Genomic DNA, 14652 nt, shown 5'->3' on the forward strand with positions numbered 1-14652 from the left:
AGTTTGAAAGAGGATCGTTTATTTTCGTTCAATTTGGTACAATGGTTATTGTATGTACGAAGAGGTTTCTTCGGAGAAGTGATCTGTATGAACTCCAGAGGCTCACTCTGCCAGTGGAGGTTGCTGCGTTGGTTTATAAACGTTTCGAGTTGGAGTGTGTCGTGAGCACTATCCTTTGTTCTTGGTACTCGCGCTGACCTATTTATGCTGCGAGCGTGGTTTTATGGGTTCATACGCCTGGACGTAGTTCGTGGTTTTTATGGGTTCAGTGTGTTCTTCCTTAGTTTCCAAGACACGTGTCGACCTTTTGACGAGGCGAGCGTGTGCCATGCGTTAATGACTTTCCTGGATATGTGTCGCAGTGACCTGATGAGATCATTTAAGTTGTACTATATGCCTACATACCAAAGAATACTATCCGCACTCGCATGACACCTGCAGGATACGGGTCGTGCTGGATAGGTATCTTCTTCTTGTTAATGCCTTGTCCGCATCCGGACGTTGGCGACCACCTCGTCGATTATTTTAATATATCCGCATCGGTCTTCAGCGGCTCGGAACAGATCTTCGGCGCTCATATCGGTCCACATGCGCATGTTTCGAAGCCAAGATAACTTTTTCCTGCCAATCCATTTTTTTCCTTCTATTTTCCCCATGGTTATCAAACGGAGAAATTCGTATTTTGGACCCCATACCATGTGTCCGAGGTACTCCATCTTTCTCCGCTTGATGACAGAAACAAGTTCCCTGCCTCTCCCCATCATGCCGAGGACAGCTTCGTTTGATATCTTTTCGGTCCACGGAATCTTCAGCATACGCCTATAGACCCACATCTCAAAAGCTTCAATGCGGCTGATCATCTTGGTTTTCAGAGTCCACGTATCACATCCGTGTAGTAATACTGTCCAGACGTAACTCTTCGCGAATCTCAACCGCGTATGAAGATTGAGATGCTTGTTTGTAAGCGCCGCCATCTCGATGCGGATTCTTAGATCTTCATCTGGGTCCATCTCTTCATTCAGCCAGGTACCCAGGTATTTGAATCTTTTTACTCTTTCTATCACCTCTCCATCCAAGGTTAGATTTCCGGTGTCTGTTTGCATTCTATCTACTATCATAAATTTTGTCTTCTTTAGATTTATGCGCAGACCTCTTCGATTGTTTTTTTGATGTACACGGTCTAGAGATCTTTGCAGGTCTGCTAAATTTTCAGCGACTAGTGCCGTGTCATCAGCATATCTTATATTGGTGATCGTCTCGCCGCCCACCTTGATGCCCTCCGCCTCTTGGAGAGCATGGTGGAAGATGGATTCGGTGTAGGTGTTAAAAAGAGTAGGTGATAGGATGCATCCTTGTCTGACGCCCCTATCTATAGAAATCTCATCAGTGAATTCAGTGGCGGACTGGCCATACAAGCGTACATGCCCGATGGCATGTGGGCCCCACTATCCGTTAGAAAATATGGGCCCTCAGTAAAATTAAATAACTTTTTAACTATTTCACGTGTGTAAAAATTTATAGGATATTGCACTTTGGGACCTAGAGTTTGGGTATTTCAACAAAACAAATTTCTTACGATATACACAAACAACTAATACCTGCTTTAACAGCCCAAGGATCGGTTAACTTTTTTTATTAGGCTCGAAATGTAAGTTTCAACATTTGCGTGGGCCCTTTTACCGGGCCCATTTCCAACCTCAAGGTTATGTAATATTTCCAACCTATGTAACAACTACCTAATGAAATAAAAATGGGAATAAACAAATTTCCGTGAATAATATAAACTGAATTGCTTAAAACAATTTTGATAGGACGATTCATCATCAACCAGCGATTTAAATTTACTTCATACATACTTTCAAAATAATATTTGATTATACTTCGACGATATAGTAAGATTTAAATACACAATTTTAAACAGTTTCCGAATATAAAATCTATTCCTAATCTAGACACATCCATGTATATAGAAACATAGGATAGGGGCCCCTCCCCAAAATCTCGATTTTCGATTAACATTAATTGAAAATATTATGCATTTTTTGTTTTCAGGGACGTAATTTGGGGGGGGCACTCGCCCCCCTAAATTAAGGAATAGGCGAATTTAGAAAATATTATGAATTTAATGATTAATGAGATACTATGGATCTATGAATGCTGCGTTTATTTCTTATATTATGTTACTTTTGTGTAACTAATAAAATAATCGCTGCTATGTGCTTTGAAAAAAAAAAAGATTTTATTATTTTGAAGCAAATATATTTTGGTTTTTAAGTGGTATGCCTTGGGTAACATTCTTGGAAATTGTTCGTCCCATTGAGCGAATCGTTAGAAAGTTCGCCTTTACTTTATTTTGTCTCAAAAACAGATGTGTATCGTTTATTTTTCCGAAAGTTTGTAAATTTTTTGATATAGTGATACATTTTGGTCACACAGTGATGGTCGACTTTTGTTAACCATTTTGCGACCATGTGAAAATTTTTGGAAAAAAATTTTCGCCTGTGGCGCTTTTTTGGCTTTTTACATAAGATATTTTTATATATATTTTTTCAAAAATAAGCTTATTTTTTTCATATTGTATATTTTCCATTTTTATTCCGATATAAAAAAGATTTTTTGAAAAAAAATTCAATTTGACCAATCTTTGCCTGCCCCCCCCCCCAAGAAAAAGCTGAAATGACGTCCCTGATTGTTTTATACCGAAAGTAAAAGCCGCTTTTATGCCGCATTCTTTTATGATGCATTCTATTTACCTAGGACAAGGATTAAAACGAAATATACAATGTAATTTATGGATCTATTTTGCTTTTGCCATTTTTCTTGTACCTAAATTTGTTTATTCCCATTTTTGAAAATTTTATTTATTTTTTGCCCTTGATTTTTAGCGTGATGGAAAGAAGAAAATTTTGTTATATGGGGGGGGGGACAAATTTTTTTAACCCTGGGTGGGGCCCCCTTTGACTCCTGGCATGCACTGATTTCAGTCCCAGTCCCCCACTGAGTGAATTGATCATCGACACGTACTACTGCAGTCTGATTCCAATAAATATTTCGTAGCAATCTGACATCTCTGTCATCCAGGCCAATATTTTTTAATGTTTCCATCAGGCGAGCGTGTTGGACACGGTCAAAGGCCTTTTCAAAGTCTATAAAGCAGATGTACACAGGTTTACGGACTTCTCTGCATCTTTGGAGTAGTGTTTTCATACAGAAAAGGGCCTCTCAGGTATCCAAGCCTTGTCTGAACCCAAACTGCTCTCTGCTAATCGTCTCTTCACACCGTGAGCAAATTCTGCTGGATAGGTATGAACAGACCTTTATATTTTATTCTGTATGTGTGTATTGGCCACTACCTTGGTAGTGCTAACGACAATATTTCATGTTTTTTTGAATTATTTTAAAATCCAAACGGAGGACGAACGTGTATGTAATGAAATGTCGGGCGTAAAAGCGTGCACATTCGGAACGGGAGCGAGTGGAGAGTGGAGAGTGGTGGTGGTGGGGGTGGGGATAAGGCAGGGGAGGGGGCGCTTCGGTCGCCATCTGTAGTCGGCAGTCGAGAGCCGGGTTCCGGATCCGGCGGCCATATTTTGCGGCGCGAGTTGTGCGGTGCGCCGCTGCCGAGGTCCGGCCCCTTCACCACGAACCGCGTTCGCCACCCTGGCGCCATGGCGCGCTACGGGCAGAGGCCCGAGAACGCCCTCAAGCGAGCCAACGGTACGCACCACCTCTCCACTTCACTTCACCTCACTTCACTTCAGACGCGCCACGCCATTCACCCCCTCCCCGCTGCCACGTCGCCACCCCCCCTCCCCCTCCCCCTCTCAGCTGTCAAAGCCGCATTGCGTAAGAGGGTGTGGCAAGGGGGCGGGGTGGGGTCTTCGCCAGCTGTCAGCGGGGCCACGTGGACGCACCGCACCTCTCAACGCCGCATGCATCTCATAACCTAAAACCTGTTCACATATGCGTCCACGTTCGACCTTATCAACCCGCTCGGGCTCACTTTCTACACCTTCCAAACTCGTCATTCTTACCCAATGTAGGTAAAGCGCTGATCACATACTACCAGATGCTACGAATCGTACCTGCGCTACTAATCAACGATCAACGATATTAATAATATGCATACCTGACGGTGTCAAAGTAATTACTTATATATATATATATATATATATATATAGGACGAGTCATGGCCGCAACCGCAACTTTAAGATGGGACGCATTTCATTTCAAACGTATTCAAACTGTTTACAATAAACTGTCAGTGATGACGTATATGTACATGCCGAACAATATCAAAATGTTGCATACAGTACGATGTACTCGAAGAAGTATGCTCGGTGTTGGAAAATACCAAGACGAAACATACGGCTGAAAAATATAACATTAGACTGGCCGCGCACTAGGCAGCCAATCTAACATACGGTGGCTCATTGGAGCCCGCGCACTAGGCAGCCAAGAATTCCTAGCTGCGGCAGCCAATAGATCGCGTACGATTGCACGGCAGCCAGAGCGTGCAAGGTAGAATGTATATGGCTAGTATGTGGCTGCCTTCAGTCTCCGCGCACTTGTCGTAGCAGTCAGAAGTATTTTACGCTCCGAAACTAGTTTTAACTTCTTTTTGAAAATGAGTTTCGATACAGAGAAACTAATTCGAGAAATCGTAAGGCAATATGGGATATGTCTTCAGAAGAATATAGTGATCGGGATGTGAAAAGACGAAGATGGGAAGAAATCACAAATACAATGTGTGAGGAAAGCTTGGTTTTATTAATCTTACATATATGTTTACCATCGATGGCACCAATGCAATTGGGAAAATTTGCATTTTTATTGAAACCATTTGCTATCTCAATCCATCTTTCTCCATTCAATTCTGGAAACGCTGTTTGTTTGAATGAATGAATCCAAAATCTTCTCTTCAAAATCTTGCGTTTCTTACGAAACAAGAGGTAAAGAATTATTTCTTCTACGCTTGGCAGAAGGGTGACTACTGGCTGCTCAATATTTTGGCTGCCTAGTGCGCGGCCAGCCTAATAGATGATGAATGAGAGGTTGTAGTTGAAAATATTTCAAATGGATGTAAAAATATATCAAAGAAACCTTTATCCGGCTTCAAATAGTGATGATGATAAATGAATTATCACCCGAATCCCAATTTGTTATTAAAAATACTGTTGCGCTTTGAGTATTATTTATTTATTTATAGTTTTGGACCATTGTGACATTACAGAAAGAAAATAATGCACCACAATGGTCCTAATAAATAAAATTAAAAGCAAAAATATAAAAATCAAATAACAGAATACATAGTAAGGAATGTATTGGATATATAGCCAGCACTGATATTTTTATTTTACGTAAATATATATCAGGTAAACCCCAATGCGCCTTCCTAGACAACATTGCAGCATTTTTTATTGCATAAATCGCTGTATTTCAAGAGGCTGAAGAACACGAAATTAACAGTTAATTAATCCATAGAAATAACTATGGATTTAGGCTTCTACATAAATTTTTACATATTGTACATAAATCAAATTTCGATATTTGTGACATAGCAGGTAAGATGGTTTTTGCCAATTTGATGGAGGAACCGTTTCAACAATAAAATCAGATAAATTGGCAAACTGATAAGAAATGGTCACAAATATCCAAGCCTGACCAGAAGCTTTAAAAATTAACACAGGATCGAACCTCTCATTGTTAAATATAAACGCAACCACCGAGCCCTACTACTGGCTAAATATTAATAAAGTTAGATATAAAATACTCAACGGATGATTTATAATACTCGAATTATATCAAATATGAACACTAAGAAATTCAATTTCAAGCAAAATACATATATAATTTTCAATAAACGATAAAAACCCAAGGAAAATGATCGTTTAAGTTCCATGAAATAAACTGAAATAGTTTATATTACGTCATATTTTGCAAATATTTCTACCGTCCTATCTTAAGATGCTATACCGTAATATTATACACACCCTTGCAAGTTGACACAATATAAGTAAACCCAAACTGAGTCACACGGTACCCATAAGTGGCAATATCCGAGTAACCGAATTGACAAGTGCCCTTGTATCGTGTCAACTGGGTATAAGCTGTGCGATGGAAGTGAAAAGATCTCCACAAAGTCTTTGAATTTACGTTTTATATAACGAACATTGCCAAATTACATAAATATATTCATATCTTAGTTTTAGATTCATTATTACAATGTATATTTAGCATTTTATGCAATAAAATATTGAATATATAATATATATAAACTTGATTAACCAGTTTCTGAATTAAGTTGTCACCGATTTATTATTGTAATCATAATTCATAGAATATATATATATACTATATATCATTATATTATTTTAGCTATCAAGCTAATTTAAAAATACATTTTAATTACTTAACTCTAAAATTTATAATTAACTTACATGTACTGTTCCTCACAGAGGTGTCTCTTAGCACCTCGCAAGAATGCATCCATGGTTTTAGTAGACCTGATGCACTCAGGGAGGGCATTATACATGAGCTCACCCCTATAAAAAACACCCCCAGCTGTCTTATTTTTTCTTACTCTACTTACAACTAGTTTGTCCTTATTTCTAGTATAAAAACTATTTTTATCTCTATTCCTTATTATATAATCATCAAAGTACTTAGGCAATAACTTATCATCTAACTTATACACAAAAGACAATGTACTAATTCTAATACTCATATACTACTAATAAATGTTAATAATTAATTGTATGTGTTTTTAATTTCAGAATTTATGGAAATTGGCAAACCAGCTAGGGCCCTAGACACCCTTCAAGAAGTTTTTCGAAACAAAAAATGGGCGTACAATTGGTCGGAGAGCGTTTTGGAGCCGATCATGTTCAGATACTTGGAGCTATGTGTGGAGTTACGCAAATCTCATATAGCCAAAGAAAGTCTGTTTCAATACAGAAACATGTTTCAATCGGTCAACGTTGGCTCTTTAGAAAACGTCATAAGGTACTTTCATGGATCTTGGACAAACCAAATCGACTCACTATTTCAAATTTATAACTTGTGGTATTGTTTTACCTTTCAGAGGCTATCTCCGTATGGCTGAAAAGCGAACGGAAGCAGCTAGAGAGCAGTCAACTCAAGCAGTAGTCGACATTGACGATCTCGACAATCTGGCTACTCCTGAAAGTATTCTACTTTCCGCCGTGTCCGGCGAGGATTCGCAGGATAGATCTGACCGCACGATTCTCACCCCTTGGGTCAAGTTTCTATGGGAATCGTATTGTCAATGTCTCGAATTATTGAGAACTAACGCCCACGTGGAGAATCTCTATCATGATATTGCAAGGATGGCTTTCCAATTCTGCCTCAAGTACACCCGTAAGACTGAATTCAGGAAGTTGTGTGACAAGCTTCGCAAACATTTAGAAGACATTTGCAAACTAACCGTAAGCTATAATAATCACACGTGTATTAAACTTCGTACCTACTATTGTTACCTTGTAATGTTAATGTTTAATTTTTCAGGTTCAAACTGGAAATGTGAGTATAAGCAAGCCGGAAACGCAACAACTCAATTTAGAGACGAGACTTTTCCAACTCGAACATGCTATTCAAATGGAGCTGTGGCAGGTAAATATATTTCGCACACATACTTTTATCATATTAGTGTATGATTAATATGCATTGTTAAATTTTAGGAAGCGTATAAAGCAATCGAAGACATCCACAATCTAATGAACATGTCTAAGAAGACTCCGGTTGCCAAAACTATGGCTAATTTCTACACCAAGTTGGCTCTCGTTTTCTGGAAGGCCGGACACTACCTATTCCATGCCGCCGCTCTGCTGAAGCTCTTCCAACTGTCTCGTGAGCTCAAGAAGAACGTCACTCCGGATGAGCTACAAAAGTGTGTGATAAAAATCATGAATCTGTTTACGTTATTTATATTATTGTTTTATTTATTATTGTGTATTTAATTTGTTAGAATGGCATGTCGAGTGTTGGTAGCTACACTTTCCATTCCTCTTCCATCACTTCATCCAGAGTTCGATCGGTTCATCGAGATGGACAAAACTCCGGCAGAGAAGGCACAACGTTTAGCGATTCTGCTCGGTCTTCAACAGCCTCCGACGAGGGCTTCTCTTTTGAAAGGTTTGTTTCTTGTCGTTTTTTTACTTCTGTGTACATAGTAACAATAGATGAGGTTTTGTGATCGTGCGAAAATTCGATCACGTTTTCATGATCTAGAAATAAAAATGTGTGTCTGTGTATTTTGGGAACACCATTAGTCCTATTGAACCGAAACTTAGTATCGGAAGTAGTACTTTTACTATAGAGCAGTGGTTCTTAAGCTTGTTGGAGGTACTGACCCCTACCAGTTTCATATAAGCATTCACCGAACCCTTCTTAATTGGCACCCGAATTGCCATTGGTCTTGACCTCCGCCGAACCCCTGGGGTTCGATCGAACCCAGGTTAAGAACCACTGCTATAGAGAATCTTTTATGTTTTTCTCAGACATATTTTGGTTTATTGAACTGAAATTTCATATCTAGAAGTTTAAGCTTGATACCAAGTTAAGTATAAAATTTGGTAAGCATCCATCAACCGGAAGTGGCAGTTTACTCGTATTCGATTTTTCTTTCACTATTTATTTCGACCCCTTAAACATGTATACTTTTCACGAAAAAATTCAAGTATAATTCTTGTATCAATGTGTAGTAGTAGGATTTTTTCCTCTTAGAAAAGTCAAAAATATCGTGACCACGATTCTTTCCACACCCCCGAACGTATCAAGTTGAAAATTTATATTTGTATTCATTATGTACTAACTTAGAGCTGATAAGGTTTTGGTCAGATTTCTTAAACCGGAAGTAGTATTTTTTTTTAAAACAATATTTCATTATTTTGACCTTTTAAATTATTTTAATTTTCTTGATATTTAATGTGTATAATAATTATAATGATAAAAAATTTAGAACAAATCCGAATTAATAAGTAGAAATTTTTTCTCGTGTAAGTTTCCCTACATTTGCGCTCAATTTGCATCGAAAGTGATCTCATAGCCGGTATTTTGATTTTGATTTTTAAATGCTTTTTATTATTACGAAATTATGTTCACAATACATCTTATATCTATTTTAATAGCTACTGATCTACTGATCATTTTCTATTTTACAATTTAAATTTAATTTGGTTAGTAATCATAGTATTATATTATTCTAATGTTAATCTACAGCATAATAGGAAAAAGAGCTCAAAAACCTATTTACAACATAGCCGGTATGTGTGAATGTGTATGTATATTTAATTATCGAATTTTGTTTTGTGACCTTATATTCCTCAAACACATAGATAAAGTCATGGGAAGGTCACATTCGAATTTTTTATTTATTTTTATTTAATGTGTGTTTTCAGTGAATTACTGTTTTTGTCTTCCATTGCAGAAATTGTTCATATAAACGTCATCGATCTAGCGTCACCTGACTTACAAAACATGTACAACTGGCTGGAGGTTGAATTCGATCCGCTAACGCTCTGCAATAAAGCGAAAATCGTCATCGACGCTCTGGAAGAAGATCAAGGTATAAATGGACAATGTTTTTGTATATTTTTAAAGTTTTTACTTGGATACTTATGTGTATTTATTCTTTTACAGCTTTGTCACAATATGTGGGCGCCATGCGAGATGTTGCCTTGGTACGACTGGTACGTCAAGTCGCTCAATGCTATCAAAGCATCCGATTCACACGTCTAATCGAACTGGCCGTCTTCACCGATCGTTTCCACCTGGAGCGTTTGCTCGTCGACTGTGTGCGACACAACGACATGCAAATACGCATCGATCATGCCAACAAGTAAGTCCTCAATTGCACCGTAAGATCGGAATTTCTGATTGAATCCCCCCCCCCCCCACTTTTCAAGTTTCTCCCTCTCTTAGGTGTATTCATTTCGGCGTTGAGCTGAGTGAAGCTTCACGGGAGAGTGTGGCCGAGGGGCCATTCTTGCAAGAGATGCCATCGGAACAAGTGCGCGGACAGCTCATGCGTGCTGCTGAAGTTTTGACTATTGCCGCAGCTGCTGTCGCTCCTCATCACCGTCGAGCTGAACGCGATCGCTTGCGCAATGCGGCCGTGAGACACTATCATGAGACGAAGCTGGGCGAACATCAACGTGTACTCCAGCGTCATAAGATCATCGAGGATAGAAAGGAATACATCGAAAGATTGAACACCGTCCGCGAAGAAGAAGAACAAAGGTTTGAGTTGTTTTTATGTAATGTTTGTTAATGTATGTGTGTGTATATTAATCGTTGCTTTATTTTGCTAGGCGTCAGGAAGAAATTGCTCGACAACAAATGTTGGTGGAGCAAATGCGACTAGAGTCTGAACGAGAAGAACGAGAGAAGCGCCGACAGCAGAGTGAAATTCAACTGATCCGTGATCGTCATCTTAAGGAGAAAATGCAGCAGATCAGTCAAACAGCGCACGGTCAAAAAGTTCTCAAGAAGCTCGATGAAGAAGTAAGTTTTCCCAGTGTATAAAAATGTGATTAAATGAATTAAGTATTTGTTTATATTTTTGTAAAATCTTTTGTAGGATATCAAAAAGATCGATGCTGATACGATTGCTATGAAGGAGGCCGAAGAGCTCATGAAGGAAAAGCGTGAACTGCAGGCCAGGCTCAAATCTCAAGAGAAAAGAGTATGTTTTGTTATTAAAAAATTAAATATCATAGTTAATATGTTTTTACTATTTTGTGATTTATAAATTTGTTTTCAGATTGACTATTTTGAACGAGCTAAGCGTATTGAAGAAATCCCATTGTTGCAAAAAAGCTTAGAAGAGAAACAAGTTCAAGACAAGGCTTTCTGGGAACAGCAGGAAGAAGAAAGGATCAAACAGATTATTCGTTAGTTTCAGTTTATATAAGAAATTAAATGTATTCGATTCCGTATGTTCTTTAATAACTAACTCTTGTCAGATTTGGAGCATAATTTGCAAAATTTGCATAAATGAAAAATTACTACTGACGTTAATGGGTACTCCCACTTATTATATCATCGATCTTCTATTATTTATCAGTTATCAAACAACTGTATTCGGAGTTGGTCGCGATCATAAATTGCTCGTCTTCTATATATACATTTACAATATGAATTTTGGTTTTTGCGGCTTCAATTGTATTAATTTGAAATGCGAAAAATGCAATGTTTCCTATCATGACATATGCGCCGATGTTTCAAAAAGTGAACATTTAAACAGTGCTGTCGGGAATTTTATGTGTCATAACTGTGCTAATGATAAGACTATCATGCGCCCCGTCTCTTTAATGCCTGTGAACAACGTTGAGGCTGAGTTAATCGGCAAAGATTTCTTAAATTCCATATCTATCAAACTAAATGACATTTTATATTTAGTAGATCATAATTTCAATAAAATTAGTGTTCTCGAAGATGAAATATTTAAATTGACCTCTGACAATGCTAAGCTCAGTGAGGACATAAACGTTCTTCGTGATAAGATCTCGGAATGTGATTATAATAAATTTCAAAATGTACCAGAAGAAAAAGGTGAAAATTTTTTGTGCTTGCTTAACACTCAGATCTCGTATCAACTTTCCAATTTCTCTACTTATTGTATCGTCGATTCATTTTATGGTACTTGACTATATCCAAAAGTTTTCATTGTATTCCAATATATTCTGACGATATCAACGAGAGATAAATTATATATAATTCGGATTGCTTTATGCAATACAATTGGGACTTACTTGCATATAATATGCATACATTCACCTATTTTTCTTTCATTATATTATTATTAATATATTGCGCTTACAGAGGCTCGTGAATTGGATTTGGCTACTGCTGCTAGGCTGAAACGTATGATGGGTCATAAAGACGACTTCATCAAGAGGCTGACGGCCGAGAGACGATCCGAGTACGCTGCCCGCGTTCAAACACACCAAGAGGTCATGAAAGCTGAAAAGGCTCGACGGCTTGCCGCTCGTGCTGCCACTCGAATTGAAGAACGTCGAGATGATGTAATTTTTATAATATTAAATGCAAATTTGAAATTCCGTTGAAATTTGAATAGTAAAAATGCTATGTGTTTGTTCAGTGGCATGTCGCCAAGGAGGAGGCTGCTGCCATCAAGGCAGAAGAAGAAGCTCGTCAGCAAGAAGAAGAAGAAAGGCGCGTCAGAGAGGCGGAAGAGTCTGAACGTGCTGAAAAAGAGCGTGCTATACGCGAAAAGAGAGAACAGGCTGAAAAGTGTGTATTGTTTTTTGATTATGTACCGAAATGTTAATAACTGTTGTTATGTATAAATGTTTTTGTATTATTAGAGAACATTTGGAAATGGTTGAGAGGGCTGCTGCAAGGCAAAGAGCTAGAGAAGAGGAAATTGAACGTAAGAGAACTGAGCGTGACACTACAACTCGTGACGCTCAACCTTCGAGTATGTGGCGTGGTAGTCGTGGAGCTGGTGGCGGAGGCGGCGAAGAACCTCCCAAGAAAGCTGAGGATCCTCCCTTCAAAAGAGCTGATGAACCTCCTTTCAAGAGAGCCGATGAAGTTCCGTTCAAAAAAAGCGATGAACCGTTTAAAAGAAGTGAGGATAAAAAGGAACCGTGGAGACGTTAGTATTCGGCGTTTTCTATTATTTAATCATTAATATAGTTTTTAGTACAATGTGTGCTGATGTTTTTAATGTGTATTGCAGCGCGCGTGCGGGCGACAGACGATGCCGAGAAGCCGCCGGTTGACAAACCTCGTGAACGAGAGGTCCGCGAACCGGGAGAAGATGGTGGAAGTTCGTGGCGCGGTGCAAGAAACAACGACGCTCCTGATAGGTATGACAGATATACTTTTTATTTTTTATTTTTGTCATTAAATAGATTGTGTGATTGAATTTTATTTTAACTTTAAGGGAACGTCGTGAAGAACGTGATACTCGTGAGCCTCGTGAGTCTCGTGAGCCTCGTGAGTCTCGTGAGCCTCGCGAGTCTCGTTTCCCCGAAAGGGAGAGGTTCGGACCGCGCAGAGATGAAAGGCGTGATGATAAATTCGAACGGGATGATAGGCGTGATGATGACCGCCCTCCAAGGAGGGAGGAACGACCCGCAGGAGGCGGCAGCAGTTGGAGACGTGGCGAATCTCCACCAGTGAGTATATATTCTTCTCGGAGCGAGACTCCTCGAATTCGCTATATCAGAAAAGAAATAGAACACATTTAGTGTACATAGGCCCAGCCCCTAGGCAGATTGGTTTCAGAGCCCCCTCCCTTAAATTTGTAAACAATAAATTTCATGAAAGTTCTTGAAATTTTATGTTCAAAATAAATATATTAGACAAAAAGAATATTCACAATAGGCACGTTTTAAGTATAATGAATAAAATACGGATAAATATGAATAAATCCGGTAATGAAGACCATTTATATTCAACAATAAATTTAAGAATTTTATAGTGACATTTCTTCTTTCGAATATGATTAGTTAAGGTATTTAATTTCGTGAAGAAAATCCATCGCTGATATTTTCAGTCATGTTGTTTATTAAAACGACACCACACGGTGGTTTAGCGACCAACCGCCCCCAGTGGAAGGTTAACTTCTACTAACTGTAAAATAGCGGTCGCTTTCGCGCCCTCTGCCACTTTCCATCCCCTCTAAAATCGGTCGTAACATACCCTTTCTCAGCCATAGCCCATACAGCCCATCAGCCTTTCGTTCAATTCCAACACTACATATATATATATATATACATGTGGTATGGATCCTGACAGATGACGCTGTTCAGGACCACAGTTGAGATGAAGACCAAACACGTGCGTTTTCAGTCATGTTGTTTATTACGATGATACGTGCGGTGTTTTGACGGCCAACCGCCCGGAGCACAGGTCCAACTGCGACTAACCGTTACATCTCTGTCCCTTTTCATCTCCTTCCCACAATCAGTCGTAACATACTCTTTCTCAGCCATAGCCCATACATCAGTCTTTCGTTCAATTCCAACACTACATACATACATATGTTTCAGCGGTATTTTATATAAAATACAATTACAAATTACCATTTGTACCGACGACAGTTTGCTGTTTTATATGTCAGTCGTTGATATTTGACAGTCAACTTCCTGCGTTCCTCGTAAATTATAATATTTTGCAATCAGTATTGTTACTTAGAGTAGAAAAATTATGTATATCAACAAAATGCATATGTATAGTTCATATATATTATAGAATCTATACAGTTTAATGAATTGGGTTTTATCTCATGCAAATTTTTCAAATGATTTGAATTTTTCAGGTTAGAGATAGTAATCCGGATAGGGTGTGGCGATTTGGTAAGGATAGAGATGGACCGAAGGATGCTGACGGACCACCGAGGGAGGGACCGCCGAGACGTGAAGGCTTCAGAGACAGGGATGGTCCCAGGGAAAGAGACGGTCCTAGGGAAGGTTTTCGTGGTCGCGGAGAAATGCCTCGGGACAGGGACGGCCCCAAAGATCGGGAGATGCCTAAAGATAGGGACATAGTGAGGGACAAAGATGCACCTCGCGATAAAGATAAAGAACCTTCCAGAAAACCTCCAGTTAAAGAAGAAAAAGGTATGCGAAATGGCAAATTTTGATTAAAAATAATGAT

The 14652-nt window shown here is 38.8% G+C and overlaps 1 protein-coding gene across 1 annotated transcript in view; it reads left to right on the forward strand.

The window, feature by feature from the left end:
- Positions 1-14652, forward strand: part of eIF3a (eukaryotic translation initiation factor 3 subunit a) — a 15722-nt gene continuing 1070 nt past the window's right edge. Inside the window, exons 1-19 of the mRNA XM_077439988.1 lie at positions 1-1386; positions 3003-3717; positions 6777-7005; positions 7085-7448; positions 7528-7632; positions 7701-7909; positions 7988-8154; positions 9449-9586; positions 9661-9859; positions 9943-10260; positions 10332-10524; positions 10601-10705; positions 10784-10913; positions 11845-12047; positions 12125-12276; positions 12351-12643; positions 12728-12857; positions 12935-13169; positions 14315-14615. Coding sequence (XP_077296114.1) covers positions 3669-3717; positions 6777-7005; positions 7085-7448; positions 7528-7632; positions 7701-7909; positions 7988-8154; positions 9449-9586; positions 9661-9859; positions 9943-10260; positions 10332-10524; positions 10601-10705; positions 10784-10913; positions 11845-12047; positions 12125-12276; positions 12351-12643; positions 12728-12857; positions 12935-13169; positions 14315-14615 — 3520 coding nt within the window. The 5' untranslated portion in view covers positions 1-1386; positions 3003-3668. The remainder of the gene's footprint in view (positions 1387-3002; positions 3718-6776; positions 7006-7084; positions 7449-7527; positions 7633-7700; positions 7910-7987; positions 8155-9448; positions 9587-9660; positions 9860-9942; positions 10261-10331; positions 10525-10600; positions 10706-10783; positions 10914-11844; positions 12048-12124; positions 12277-12350; positions 12644-12727; positions 12858-12934; positions 13170-14314; positions 14616-14652) is intronic.

The sequence above is a fragment of the Arctopsyche grandis genome, chromosome 10, assembly GCF_051622035.1.
Source record: "Arctopsyche grandis isolate Sample6627 chromosome 10, ASM5162203v2, whole genome shotgun sequence".
NCBI lineage: Eukaryota > Metazoa > Arthropoda > Insecta > Trichoptera > Hydropsychidae > Arctopsyche > Arctopsyche grandis.